This window comes from Tiliqua scincoides, chromosome 3 (genome assembly GCF_035046505.1).
Source record: "Tiliqua scincoides isolate rTilSci1 chromosome 3, rTilSci1.hap2, whole genome shotgun sequence".
In the NCBI taxonomy this organism is placed as follows: domain Eukaryota; kingdom Metazoa; phylum Chordata; class Lepidosauria; order Squamata; family Scincidae; genus Tiliqua; species Tiliqua scincoides.
In genome coordinates, this window is record NC_089823.1 from 191,169,880 (window position 1) to 191,185,171 (window position 15,292).

General features: G+C 46.2%; 1 protein-coding gene and 1 pseudogene across 1 annotated transcript; one reads left to right on the forward strand and one right to left on the reverse strand.

Moving 5' to 3' along the window:
* Nucleotides 1-2,523: 2,523 nt before the first annotated feature.
* LOC136646172 (5S ribosomal RNA) lies at nucleotides 2,524-2,643 on the reverse strand (annotated as a pseudogene).
* A 2,030-nt stretch (nucleotides 2,644-4,673) lies between these two features.
* ANKRD2 (ankyrin repeat domain 2) lies at nucleotides 4,674-14,545 on the forward strand. The gene is made up of 9 exons (XM_066621084.1): nucleotides 4,674-4,885; nucleotides 5,587-5,700; nucleotides 10,041-10,181; nucleotides 10,655-10,762; nucleotides 12,169-12,267; nucleotides 12,855-12,953; nucleotides 13,255-13,353; nucleotides 14,024-14,122; nucleotides 14,374-14,545. The coding sequence occupies exons 1-9, from the start codon at nucleotides 4,808-4,810 to the stop codon at nucleotides 14,470-14,472; spliced, it is 936 nt and encodes a 311-aa protein (XP_066477181.1). The 5' UTR covers nucleotides 4,674-4,807; the 3' UTR covers nucleotides 14,473-14,545.
* Nucleotides 14,546-15,292: the final 747 nt, after the last annotated feature.

Consider the following 15,292-nt stretch of genomic DNA (forward strand, 5'->3'; position numbering starts at 1 on the left):
CCCTGAGCCTGATTTAGCCAGGATTTGGTTGTGTTCTTTAATTTTGGAAAATTACAGCACTGAAGGGCAGTGGTCAAAGTGATTTCTCCCCATGGTTGGCATCATCATTGAAATATTTAGGTTTCAGAACTTGGAACTAGTACCTTAACTTTGGAAAACAGAACTATTTAGTGGAAAGGGACAGACTGATGAATTTGTGGTTGGCAACCTTCAGTCTTGAAAGACTATGGTATAAGCCTACAGTACCCGGTATTCCCAGGCAGTCTCCCATCCAAGTACTAACCAGGCCTGACCCTGCTTAGCTTCCGAGAGATCAGACGAGATCAGGTTAAGTAATCTGAATTCATACTTGAATCGGGGGGGGGGGGGAGAGAACACCAGGCTGCTCTTTGGAATGCAAGGGGCTGAGTACTTTCTGGCAGAGAAATGGACAATGTTCATGAAATGAGCTGGGTAAAAACAGGGAACCCTAGAGAATTATAAAGCTGTCTTTCAAATATGATGAAACTAGAAGTAATATGGACAAATGTATGATTTCAACCACATAGTTGTTGAATTAACAGGAACGTAGGGACCAGGAGCACAGTTACAGGAAAGAAGGTGCGTTTAATCTCTCTCATACCTGATCATTTTCCCATGCAAATGCCCTTCCTAGGATGTTTCTTCTTCAGCTGGGCTTTCTTTCAGTTTCAGAGCTCAGATGGAGGGGAGCCCCTGCCAAAGAAAAACCTGCTGTGGGAAGGCATTTGCAAGGAAAAATTGGCAGGTAAGGGGAAGGCCAAATGCTCTCTCCTCAGCCCTTGTAATTACATCACAAGAGAATGCAGTGATGGGAATCCTTGGGGTTTCCCTATAACATCAAATGTGGTGCTCGGATACAGATTACACCAGATACAAGTTTTCTGGGCCCATCCAATATAGAGATTCTTAAGAGGAAAGCAATGATTATTTTTTATTTATTAATTTTCAAAATTTATATTCAGCCTTTCTATAGTACATAATAAAGGTGGCTAGCAAAACCAAATAATCAATAAAAATAATACAATAAGAATAAAATTACAAAATTGCCTAAAGAGAGTATCATCTAGGAAAATCTACTGAAATAGAGTAGTCTTGCTACCCATAGGTGGACCTTTCTTGGGAAGCTATTCCAGATATAGGGGTGCCAGCATCAAAAAGGCCCTACCTAGTCTTGCTACCCATAGGTGGACCTTTCTTGGGAAGCTATTCCAGATATAGGGGTGCCAGCATCAAAAAGGCCCTACCTTTTGTGCCCACCCACTACTTCTGATGGTGGAAGAAATCAGAAAGGGGTTTCAGAAGTGAATTGTTATACTGAGGCAGATTCATATGCGGAAGGTGATTTGATATACTCTTGTTACAAGTTATTTCCAGCATCTTCCTTTGGGCCTGGAAACAAAGTTACTAAGTAATGTAGATTAGTACATTAGGATTGGAACAATTTGGAACAAAGGATTGGAACAATTTGATCTGATCCAATCAGAATTCTGTCAAATGCATTTTAAACTAATTGAAGTTTCCAAGTCATATTCAAAGACAGCCCCATGTAGAACACATTACAGTAATCTAACCTAGAAGTGACTTGGCCATGAATGAGTGAGGAAAGTCAATTTTCTTCAGAAAAAAGGGCGGGGGGAGAAACGGATGCACAAGAACATGCTGGTAAAAAGCACTTCTGGCTGCTGCTGCCACCTGGTCATTCAGGAGTAGGGCTGAAACCAAGAACACCCCCAAGTTGCAAACCTGATGTTTTGAGGGCTTGCAGCTTCCCACAGGCAGTACTGCTAGATTTCCAGAACATTATGATAGACAAGATGTTGAATAACCAGTGCATCCTAAGGTAACCTTCTTGCTACCCAAACAGTTTCTTTTCTCAAAAGAAGAAAAGTGCTCAGCATGTCTTTCCATGCTGCCTGCAGTCTGTGTCATTGGTGTAAATCTGCAAAGCACAAAGGGATGGTGGGGAGGTGGAGAATGACAATGGGGACCCACATCAGAGATCAACTCTGACATTCTTGCTAGAGCAGCTCAGCTGCTTAATGCAAGGTCAAACATGGCATGGGGACAAGTGTAGCCCAATTCACATAAGGCTACAAATCTATACACCACTTGTGAAGGGCAGTTTGTGTTCTTTTATGCATTTACTCATGTAGACTTACTCACAGAATACTTGTATTTGTGAATTTCTCCAAACCGGTTTGCACAAGGTTTTCTGTGAACTGGCACCCATATCTAATTTATTATTTCTACAGTATTATTTTATTATTAATAACATTATGTACCACTTTTCAACAAAAAGTAGTTTACAAAGCGGTTTACATAGCAAAATAAATCCATAAATGTTTAAGCCCTGGGGCCATCTGTGGATCTCCTCAGACACTTGCCACCGATTTTGGTGGCATATATTCAAAGAAGGAAAAGGAGCAGGGAGATTTTTAAAATAAGGTCTGGAATGCGCCAAAATATGGTTGGCAACCTTCAGTCTCGAAAGACTATGGTATAAGCCTACAGCACCCGGTATTCCCAGGCGGTCTCCCATCCAAGTATTAACCAGGCTTGACCCTGCTTAGCTTCCAAGATCAGACGAGATCAGGCATCTGCAGGGTAACAGTTGCTGCTAACCAAGGTGATCACCAACTTCACTGCTGTCAGGTCCACCCCCTCCCTATCCTTCTTTGCCCCTGGCTCCTCCCATGGAATGCCCCAATCCTCAACCCTCTCCTAACTTACCAACACTGGTAGATCCAGGGAGGTTACAGACATGTCAGGCACTACCCGCCATGTCTGGCAGTAGCCCAGCAGCACACTATAACACTATAGAGCGCTGCATTTTGTGACACCTTAAGTCAGGCTGCGCTGCTGGAACACAAATTCTGACAGCACAGCCCAAGAGTAGAATTGGGCTGTTTATTATTTACTTGACCATGTATATTCCACCTTTCCATGATAAATCATACTTGCTGTGATTTATAATAATTTAAAAAACCAACAAAATGAAAACAATCTCAATCATCATCATCATCATCATCATCATCATCAAATAGCAGCAGAAAGGTCCCAACCATTTAGGCTCTATAAAACAGGGCTGGTGACAAGAGCATCAATAGATTTGGGCCACTGTAGTATGACCCAAGATACATTTTAATAGCCTCCTCCCAACTCTAAAAGGGAGCTTTTTCTGATATTGTTAGCTTATCAGGATCTATATTCCTGGGGAAACAGCCTGCTCGGCTTGGAAGAGGAACCCTTGGAAGGAACACTAGATTTCTTACTGGTTGGTTGTTAGGAGAAATATTTCTTTTCCTGTCCCATTCTTGCACCTAGAACTCACAGGAATGATTTAAGCAGTCCTGCTGTCATGGTGCACTTAGGGGCAATGAGTCTGTGAAAGACAGAGTGGTGTGTACATTACCATAAATAGCTCCCAGCTCAACCCCACCTGGTGTCCTCTCCCTTGCCCCCAGTTCACCCAATGTTATCAAAACTGTTCCAGGGTTTGTGCCTAAGTTAGCTGCTTGGCAGGTTGGCAAGCTGTTTCCTGGCGGAGCCCAGCTGCTTGGGTGGGTGCCCATGTGAGCAGACCCCTCTGGAGGATGTGGCACCCATAGCAATAGACCAAAAAAAATGTAAAAAGTAATCATGGAATCATAATGCTTCCCATATTTTTATTACAATTATTAAGCACATTTATATATGGGCTTGTGAATTTAATTGGAAAAGCTGAGTGACACAAAAAAGCTATGGAGGGCTTTTAGTATAAGGCTTTCAGATGGTTGTTATATAAAGGTGCTGTCTGCTTACAGAACTTCCCTATGCATATGATGAATGTTCCTAATTTTCATATCTGAATACAACAAATATCTTTATTCCTAATGCTACATTTTCAAATGATGTCTTACTTTTGAAATTATGAACAGCAGCCAGACTCTGTGTTAGCATGTGACACCCTCAGGCAAGGAAGCCTGGCACCACTCATTCCAGTCTGCCCCAGGCCCTGTGTCTCTTTCTGTGTTGGTGTTCCTCTTACCATTGGTGCTTCTCCCCCTAACATGACTCCAGAGTGACATTGGGTGGCCAGGCATTGTGGAGAAGGGAAATTCAAATGATGTGTCAGCAACTGCAGAGATTAAGGAAAGTTTTCCCCATCCCCACCATAGTTGTCCTAGCTGCTGCTGCTGCTCACTGACACTCATGAAAGCAGGACCCATCCACATGGGGGTGCAAGGAGTGGATCCATGGCAGGGTACTTGCTCCTCAGATTTGGAGCTGGCCCTGTAGGCTGATCCATGCTGGAGCCATCACTTTGTATGAGTACGTCTGTGAGGTTTCTGGAATGAATGCATGCACAACAAATTAACAGCAATGCTCACGACTCATAGGACAAATTTTGACAATTACAGCATGGAGCCAGAGCCAGCGCCCACAACTAGGAGGACATCAGACTGTGTGGCATTGCCAGGGTTCTCAGATAATCCCATTTTGTTCCACTGCATGGGCACAGGGCTGGGTGGGGAGTTCTGTGTGCACCTCCTTATTGGGAGGGGACTGTCTACCTACTAATAGCTCACTTTAGGAAACTGACCTGTGAGCAGTCAGACAAGGAGAGACTTGTGACAGACTGAGCTCATGATAAAGGCGTCTGAGGAGGGGAAGGACACACGTTTCGGGTCTTCATAGCAGTGGCTACAAGAGGACAAAGGCAGACCCAGTGAGCATTGCATAAAGGCTGAGCTGGACCAGGATTTGGGAGATATCAGACGGAAATCTCCGGTACAAGACTGGGAAGATGGCTATGGAGCAAGGGGTGAAATGGGCAACAGAACTAATTGAACAAAAGCTGGCCGAGGAGGAGCACCAGCAACAGGTAAGGAATCAACAAGACTGATTTATGGGTCCCAGGAGCCCAATCAGGCTCTATCAGATGGGGTCTAGCTAATTACTGAAACTCCAGGGTGGGAGACTTTGACTCACAAAAAATGATCTAGTGCCCTTTGTTTAGTTCACCTCATTTTTATCCTGTTTTTCTCCCATAGCGTTAAGGGCACTCTCTGCTATCCATTTTATCCTTGCAGCAACCTAGACAGGTAGACTAGATTGAGAAAAAGTGCTTAGCCCAAGGTCATCCAATGAACTTCACAACTGAGGAAGGGTTTGGAGCCCTGTCTCCTCACTCCAAGTCTGTTCTTATCACTTCACCATATCTACTTCTTACCATGTCATCTTATAAAAAACAAGCAGAGAAGGGAGACCATTTTGAAGAGTCAGTATGTTTAAAGCTGCTGTAACTACTTGCATCTTTCTACTCCCCCCCCCCCAACCTGGGTATTGTGGGCAGCTTAAGAGAAAAGCCAAGGGTACAGTTAGTAACAAGTGAGAACTCAACCTGCTCTTGGGAGAGCAAGAGATTGGCACAATAACTTGAGGGTTAATATCTCTCATGAAAACAGCTCCTGCAGAACTGTACTTGCTTTAAAGATGTGTACAAAGTACCAGCTGTAAGAACAGAGGCAGAGGGTGTCTGCTCACATCTTCAGGATGATCCCATCTCTTATTTGCTTTACCTAGAAACATCACTCCTGCTCCCCCGCAGAGCCACCAGTGGTGACACGGATAGATACTCCACATCTGGAGGACGAGAAACAACATGGTCCTATTAACAAGGGCATCCAGGGGCTTAAGGTGAGAGGGGTTGGAATGCTCAGAGGAGCTCTTGGAGTCTATTCTGATGGACAGCTTTATCTTTGAACCCAGATCCCTAGAAATAGCATCAATGATCAATTCCAATAGTCTTTAGCCTATGCGCGCCCAGTTTTCTTTCCTTGGTTGAATTGTACTTAGCTGTCTCTTTTATGGCTTCTAATGGTCAAGACTCTAATAACCCAATCCTGGAGATATACTATAGCCTCATTAGTGAATGGTTCAAGCAGCTTCCTCATGAGGAAGCCTACATCATGGCTTCCTCATGAGGAAGCTGCTTGAACCATTCACTAATGAGGCTATACTATATCTCCAAAACTAGACCCGATAGGGCAAAATGGATGCCATTTTTGGAATCAGCACCCCAAATATACCCAGGAATTGGTGTAACGTTTAAGGAAGCAAAATGTGTGTTGGCCTGTGTTATAGAAGGCAGAAAGGCAGCGTTGCCCACATTGACCAAGCCAGGTCAGCTTCATATCAAACACAAAGCTCTTGCTGGAAGAGTGGCAGGTCTCCATTCACCACAGCAGACACATAAAACAACTTTCAATTTCTTTGCAACAGAGCTCCCTTCAGTTCTGAATCCTGAATTCTGGTATTATAGGCTTCAAAATGCATCATTTGAACACAGGTAAACTCAGCTGAAGGCAGAACCATTTTTCATAGTAGAGTGAAATGAAAGGCAACAAGCAGGTTTCTTTCATGTGGCTCCATCTCCTATTTTGGAAATCTTAGCATTCGCCTTTACAATCCAATGTATATTTGTTAAGAAGGAAACTGTGCTATGTGCATGAGCCATATCTCAGTGGTACTGTACATGTTTTACATTCAGGGAAGTTCCAGGTGGACTATCTGAAACCCCAGAAAACTATTGCAGTGACCTTAGACAATATTGAACTATGTGAGTCACTGAGTTGCTTCACTAAAAGACAGTTTCACAGATACAATCCGGTTTACTCTCAGGGGGGGTGCACGGGAATCCAGTCCACTATTCCTAGCAATAAAAGCAGCTACTTCTACTACAACAAAACTATATATCAAGCCTATGCGAGTTGTGACAAACCAAGCTAAATACAGCCCATCAGCATTGTATTGCGTCCAGCCATGTGGCTTGGCATCCCCTCTATTTTTGTAGTCCCAAACAGGCAGTAAAAATAGGGGATTTATGGACCCCCTGATAGGCTGCTGTGCAAAACTGATGGGCTGTGTTCAACTTGTTAGTTTGCAAGTTGTGCAGACCTGCTGTATATTTTTCCATGTGCTTCTCAAAAACTATTGACATAAGCAGAGAGTTTGATCTACAACCAAAGCAGGAAAGTTATTTATGTATCCATATCCCGCCTTCCTTCCTCTAAGAAGAACCCCAAGGTACCTAAAACATTTTCCATATACAGTACAATGCAGTAATCAGGCCAATGTTGGTCTCTATGGGAGCTGGTGTTATGAGCTCCCCTGGTCTGGGCACCTCTTATAACTGATAATGTTCCAATGGCGAAATAGCTATAAGATAGCTATAAGATCAGTCAATTATTGTGTATATATTTAGTACACATTAGTAACAGATATGCATAATAAGAAAATAAGTGCAAATATTGCACCACTGACAATTTCCTTTATTCATAAAAAATCCTGCAGAACAGTTCCTTTTGTAATGACAGGTGTTGGGAGTCCAGTTTGTCTGGAAATCCTGCTGCCCCTATGCCCCCCAGTAGAGGGCGGGTGTGGGTAAGATATGACTTCTCAATGGTAATCTGCACACTCCGCAAATGCTCAGAGGTGTTCCCTTCATTATTTCTCCACATGTTCTAGACCAGAGGTGCCCAAACCCCGGCCTGGGGGCAATTTGCGGCCCTCAGAGACCTCCAATCCAGCCCGCGGGGAGCCCCCCAGTCTCCAATGAGCCTCTGGTCCTCTGGAGACTTGCTGGAGCCTGTGCTGGCCCAATGCAACTGTTCTCAGTGTGAGAGTGACTATTTGACCTCTTGCATGAGCTGCAGGCCAGGGGCTCCCTCCCCTGCTTGCTGTTTCATGGCTCACACTAGAATGGAAAGCACCCTGTGCTTACCAAAACTTGCTTCTGCAGCAGCTATGGTCCCATAGCTGTGTCCTTGAGCTCCTATACCTTCATCGGAGGGATGACCGAGTCATGCCAGTGTCCGAACCGCCTCCCAGCCCAAGCCGGAGCTGCGCTGGTGCCTGCTTCGCTGGGGAGACGCGAGGGTGACCTTCTCCCGCGGGGGGGGGGGCTGAGCTCGGGGAGCAGGCGTGGTCCCTGCCCGAGTGCCAGCGCCAGCCCCGGGACCGGGGGGCGCAGGGGAGCAAAAGGGGCAGCGCGCGCGCCTCGGGGCCCCGGAGCTCGGCGGCCCTTGCCCGGGAGACCGCTGGGCGTGCCCGCAGCCTCCCCGGGCGGCGCCGGCCGCGAGCCGCGCTCGCGCCGCGCTCTTGCCTGGCCCGCCCCCGGGAGCGCCCGCGCGCTCCGTCTGGGCGCCCACCAGGCGGCACCGGCTCCCCGGCGGAGGCGAACTCATGGCCGAGCCACGGTCCGCATCCCCGCCGCGGACACACCCGCTGCGCCAACGCGCCGCCCCGAAGGCGGGCTGCTCCGGCCGCCTCTTAGCTCCGTGGCCGCGTCACGGGGTTCTCCCGGCGTCACTGCTGCGGCGCTCCAGCCCCGCCCCGCCAGGTGCGCTACCTGCGCTGCACCTGCCCAGGCCCTTCAGGTGGGCTGCGCCCGTGACGCCAGCGGGGGGTGCCCCGCCTCCCCCTCACCGCAGGCATACGGGAGAGGAGGGGGAGGCGCTCCTTTACCCCCCCCCCCACCTCCAGGGTGCTGGTGCTGCTGCTGCTGCGTCCCCAGCTAGACCCCTTTCCCCTTCCTGACCCACCTCTGGCTGGGTGACTCTCCTCCTGCTAGGAGCCTCCTGGAGAGAGGGAGCCAGGAGGTCCCCCAAGCAGGACTGGTCCGACCTGTGCCTGCTGGTGTAAGTGAACAGCAGTCCCCAAGGAGCTGTCCCTGCCTGCAGCAGTCCAGCAGGGCACCTGGGGCTCTGCACTCTTCACCCTTTGCAGGCTGTCAGGTGCCTCCAGTTCCCAAAATGATGGCACCTGGGCTGGGCTCCAGACACACAGGCAGACCCAGATGGGAGCTGGCCACAAGAAGCCCCCTTGCCCACAGAACTTGTGCGACACCATGAAACACCATGAAACCTCTTGACCTCTTGCATGAACTGCAGGCCAGGGGCTCCCTCCTCTGCTTGCTGTTTCATGTCTGTGATGGAGCAGTGGCAGTAAAGGAAAGGTTGGCCTTGCTTTGTGCAAGGCCTTTTATAGACCTTGAGCTATTACAAAACCTCAATTCATTCATATAATTTCCATCTCTAATATATTGATATATTCTAATATATTGATAATATAATAAATTTATGTAAATTTATTCAGATTTCAAATGTAAATTAATTCTTTTTTTCCCCTGCCCCTGAAACAGAGTCAGAGAGATGATGTGGCCCTCCTGTCAAAATGTTTGGACACCCCTGCTCTAGACTGAACTTCAGAGCAGAGCACATGGCTTCCTAGGTAGCATTAAATTTTTATAATACCTTTCCTCCATGCTCGCTCTTTCTCTCATTTTATTTTCACACAACATCCCTGTGAGGTAAGTTAAGCTGAGAGTAGACAATTCATCAGCCAGTGAGCCTCATGGTGGAGTAATGACACCTGGAGAAGACTTGAACCTGAGTGTTCTCAAGCCTAGACTGACACACCAACCAGTGTACCTCTCTAGATGAACTTCAACCCAAATTAAGCTGTTCTCTTCCTCCTCCCTCACTCCACTTGTCCTCCCTCCTCTGGAATCTACAATAGTCCATCCTGGGGGATGCCCCTATTTACTCCTGAACTTTCCAGATAAAAATGCAAAAGAAGTTACTGTCTTGGTTGGAGAAAGAAGTGAGGCCAGCCCAAGTCAGCAGGATTCTATATTGCTTATCACAGTGTCAAATTTAACCGGGCACAATGAGGGTGTGTGTGAAAAAGACAAAAGTAAGCCCTTTCATCAGCAAGTTTGAGGTCACAACTGGTTCTTGCTCCTAAATCTCACCTGCTAACAGGGCAAAGCAGCAGTTTTTAAAGTGGACCTCCTCTTCCCTCTTCACCCTCACATAGCATCTTTTTTAGCGGCTGCTGATGTTCCTTCTGCGCCTTCTGGGACAGGGAGCCATTTATTCCTTTATTTTATTATGCAAACTGCTTTGTGAACATTTTTGATAAAAAATATTGTCAGACATAGAACCATAATAATAAATACCTCTCTCCAACTACAGGGGCAGGAGAGGGTGCGGAAGAACTCTATGGACCTAAGACGGGAGATAATTGAAGTTGGCGGCACCCAGTACCTCTTTGAGCTTTGCAAAAAACCAAAAAAGAAGAAGGAGAAGGCACCAGAACCTGAGCCAGAGGAAATTGTAAGGGAAATTCCATGTTGGGGAGGGGACAGGGACTCTGGGAAAGCATAGGATTGTGGGAAACAGTTGGATCACCATTTCTGATTGAAACTATATTCCTGGAGACTCCCCCCTCTCCCCCCCCCCCCAGTATGACACTGTGTCATTAAGAAGGCCTTGTTAAAATCTTCAGGTTTGTATTAATGGTCACCTGGAGGCTCCAGGCCAAACTTGCAGGGTTGGCAACCCTAAAAGCAGGAGGAGGATGGCATAAAAATAAGTACAGAATCTTCTCAGGGATTGAAGGCCTCTCTAAAGACATATTCTATCACCATGCAAGACAATGTTTGCCTGCCATTGCTAGGAATTACAGATAGGGATCAGGAAAAGTGACCCCTTCCTCAGTTGTGAGAAACCCATTCTATAAAGTGGCTGAAAACTCATGCTTTTTGAACCTTTGCAACATGCACTGAAATTTAAATCTTTCCTTGCAGACAGGCCCTGTGAAAGAAGAGGACTTCCTGAAAGCAGTTGTGCAGGGCAAGATACGTGTAGTGGAGAAGTTTCTGGCAGATGGAGGCTCCCCAGACACCTGTGATGAGGTATCACAAAGCTCAGAAAATAAAATGGTCTTTCCTATGGCTTGTGTTCCTTACCCACTTTGATAAAGCTATGATCCAGAATGTGGGACCCCTGCTGGTGAATGTATGGCAATTTCCACAGCTGGGAATAGTGTCTATAGTGAAGAACAGTGCAAAATTTGGAGAGAAGCAGAAAGGGAAACTGCATATATTCTAAGTCTGATAGTAGCCAGCAGGAACAGGCACTCGACTCGCATTGACTCAACTTGCATCCCACTAAGTGGCTGTTTTGAATGACTCGAGTTGACTTGAGTTGTGGACATCACTGACTTCGATTTTCGACTCAAAAAAAGTGTCTGGACTTGAAATGACTCGTGTCCTGACTCTCTTTAGTGTGTGTGTTCATGCTTACTTATGCACCCCACCACCACTCTTTTTCTCTGTGCATTTCTGTTCAAGGACTCAGGACTCGAAATTACTCAGACTTACAACTTGAAGGACTTGAAATTTTTCAAGTCAAGTCGCAATTGATGGGCATGATGACTCACAAGTCAAGGGATTGGTGATTTGCAACTCGACTCAGGAGCTTAATGACTTGGGCACCTCCCTGGTGGCAGACTTACTGCTTCTATAAGTGCAACTATACAATCACCACAATTGTATGCGAAACAAGTCCCATTGTGTTCAGTGGGGCTTACACCCAGGAAAATGTATATAGTATTGAAACCAAAATCTATTACTTACTATTTGTTGTTCCATCCTTGGTGCGTTCTCCCTCCATTTTATCCTCACACCAACTCTGTGGTATAGGTTAGTCTGAGAGATAATGACTGGGCCAAGGCAGGGCGGCATCAGAGGTTGGCCAGGTTGGGCACTGGCTGAGAGCTCATGCCCATCAAAGGGTCAACTTGGCCAAGTTGATCCCTGAACTCTCACTACTGATGGCCATCTGATGAGACATCAGATGTGATAAGGGGCATCAGTTTCATACAAAAGCACATTCAACATTAGAACAAGTTGCCCAGAAATGGGGAAAGCTGTGACTTTTCTTTGTAGGGAAAGAAGCAAAATTAACAAAGGGATGCAGATAGGGGAACCTAGTGGATGACTTCTTGGAATAACTCTGAACTTCAACCTATGAAGTCATAGATAAATTCCTATCCACTTCAAGGTAACTGGGTAAAAAGGCCAGGATCACACATCAATTGTTCTTCAGCCATGTGAAGTCTGCATGAAATATATATGGTGGAAATGAACAGAATTTCACACATTTGCTTTAGCACAGTGCATGGAATTGGGCCAGGGCTAACAAAAATTTGAAGGAAAAAAAGTGGGTGCACTAGAGAGTCAGTCAATCCCTTGTGTACAACCTTCCTTCTTTTGTCACCAGTGGTGTACTGAAGACTGTTGTTCTTTTCCTTGTTTAGTTCCACAGGACAGCTTTGCACCGTGCCTCCCTTGAGGGATACACAGAGATTGCGGAGAAACTTTTGGCCCGAGGCGCCACTGTTGACTTCAGAGACAGGGTAAGATAATCTCTCATTGCATCACTCAATGACTATGTCTATTTTTAGGGCTGTCTGCACTTTAAACTGTACCCAGATATGGGTGCCATCACTGTCAGTCTGTACCTGGTTGCAGTTATCCATATTCCAGTCAGTGCAGGCACAATCTCTGTACAATGAGTGCACCCAGACAGTTGATCTCCAAAAATGAACTCATGCAGCAATCCTTTACACACTTTCCTGAGAGTAAGTCACAATGGGACACAATGAGACTTACTTCTGAGTAGACATGCATAGGATTGTGCTGTCAGTCATTTACAGGAACACAAGTACCTGGGTACAGCAGAATAGCTTTTTTGCCTCTACCTTTTCTGGAGCTGCTGTACTGCCTCTATCTGTGTCTTCCTTTCTATGACTCAGGGAAAGTATTTACTGGGAACTCCAAGCACAAAACTGGTTTGACTTTTCTGTTAGTTTTTGTGAGGTTGGCAGGTGCAGTTGCATGAAACTGAAAAAGGAAATCCTAAAGATGAAGGATGTGTGTGTGGATATGGGAGCAGGATAGAATGGTTCTCATCCATTGATGGATATCTGCTGCTTGCTGACAGCTGGACTCCACAGCCATGCATTGGGCCTGCCGCGGGGGGCACCTTGATGTGGTGAAGATGTTGCAAGAGAAAGGTGCCAATCTCAATGCCAAGGACAAGGTGAGCCGGGGAATGGGTATTCCAGGAACATGGTGGGACAAGAACATTTTAGGAAAAATGGGTAACAGGCTGGGGGAAGATGAGTGAGTTAAGGGTACTGATTTAAGGGTAAGGATTTCTGCAGGATAAATCAGAAGAAGGGACTAGGCAAGGTGGTGGCTGTGCTGGGGTCAGTGGAAGGCAGGGTGTACTAAACCAGTACCAGGAGGTGGTTCATAAGTACATGATGGGAGTAGCAGTACTCCTGTCAAATTTTTCTCCTGTCTTGTTCTCATCCACATTTTCACTCGCTTGAACTCAGCTTCTCAGCACCCCCCTGCATGTGGCCACCCGAACTGGTATAGCTGAGATTGTGGAACATCTGCTAAACAACGGGGTGGATATCAGTGCCTGTGACCGGGTAAGAGACTCCTTCCATGGCTGGGCATCTATTGACTGCAACTCATAACTCACTTCACTCCTGTGACTTCAAGTGGGCAACAGTAACTGTGTACAGGCAGATAAAGTCCTGTCCATAGAAGCACACACAAGTGAAAAAAATACATGAAAATAGTAGTGCTGTACAGCAGTTTCAGAAGCCTTATCATTCCTTACAAATTTCAGTTTCAGTTGTATGTATTTTACCTTCCTGTATTTGCCAAAAAAGGTCTATACTTTTCCCCCCATATTCCACCTCTTTCTATACATTCCTAGCCATTTCATGTCAAGGATGCACAAATGAAGACGTCTGCCATATGGACCCTCAGCCCTTGCTGTAGTACCATCTATCCATACAGATGGACCCTGACAAACAGAGAGTTTTTTACTGGAAAGTGGCTTGATTTAAACCATTGAGGGACTGTCCTCTCACTGGAGCAGGCCAGGTGGTCCTTATCCACTCTATTTTTTTTAATACATTCCAATTCTGTTTTCTAATCAATTGAGAGATCTGATTTGATTGTTTCTATCTGGCTGCTAGATCTTCCCCTAGTGAGTCTTTATGTCAGTATGATGAACATAAGTTTAGTTTGGGTACCTGATGCCTTCTTGCTCTGGCTGTTCACAATGTGGTGCTGCCTTTTCTGTTGCAGGAGGGAGACAGTGCCCTGCATGATGCTGTGCGCCTCAATCGCTACAAGATCATTAAGATGCTGATTCTGCATGGGGCAGACATGATGGGTAAAAACCGGGTGAGTGTTGCCCACTGGTGAGCTATCCACAGGAAAGCACACCAAATAGTTTTGCTGCCTAGCAGGGATTTTCCTTCTGTTCATGGGTCAGAGGTGCAGTTTCTCTCCCAAGTGCTGTCTACCTGGCATTTCAGAAATCCACTGCTCACGTGCAGGCTCTGAGACAGTAGTGGTCACCCTTTGGGGTTTGTTACTGCAGCTCTATGGCACAAGGCTGCTGACCTTTCTTATTTCTCCCTTTTCTGCCACAGGCAGGGAAGACTCCTACAGATCTTGTACAGCTATGGCAAGCAGACACACGAGAGGTACTGGAGAAGCAAGAGGCAAATGGAATAGAGATACCAGCATGAAGCATATCTGAGTGACCAATACCAGCAAGTGGAACTCAAAACAAGACTCCGAATTTATGTCATTAAAATACAATAAAGAACCAACGTAAAAACTGATGGGAGTCCATCCACCACGTGTGTCCTCTTCAGTCATAAAGTACGAGTGCCTTTCAGGCTGCAAAATTCAACTGAAGTGCAAATTGGAACTTACCCCCATCATAGCATTTCCATCAGCTGAACATGAGAAATCTCTGTCTGTTGTACAGCTGTTAAAGTCACAGGACCCTTGCTAGGTAAACATATGCCAATCTTACCACCACTGTGTCAAACCGAATTGAAGCATAGATGTGCCACTGTGCCCCAGTTGCACATAATTCAGATAGCTGCGTGCCAGCAAACTAGACCATAAGACTGCCAAACTGTCTGTACTGCATTGGGCTGGTGCTTTTGTGGGGGTGGGGACTGATGGAGTCTCCCAGAAATTTGAAAATAACAATGTACTTCCCTGTATGCTACCAAGTCATGAGTAGCAGGGAAGCTTGTAGCTCCGGGTGGAAGGACTACTGTGCGCACCGCAGGACTGATGAGATCAGCCACCTAGTGATCCCAGGGGAGAGCTGATTGCAAAGCAAAAGCCATTCCAGGAAGGATGACAAAACCAACTGAGGCATTGGAGGTTGCATGCAGGGCTTTTAGTTGGTTTTGCCCACAATATCATTCCAGTAGTAACTAACTGGCTAAATAGTAACAATTAAACTGCTCCCTACCCTTCTCTCTAGACTGTAAATAGTGGGTCACTTGAGGAGAAACACTGTGTTTGGAATAGGCAGGCCTGCACATG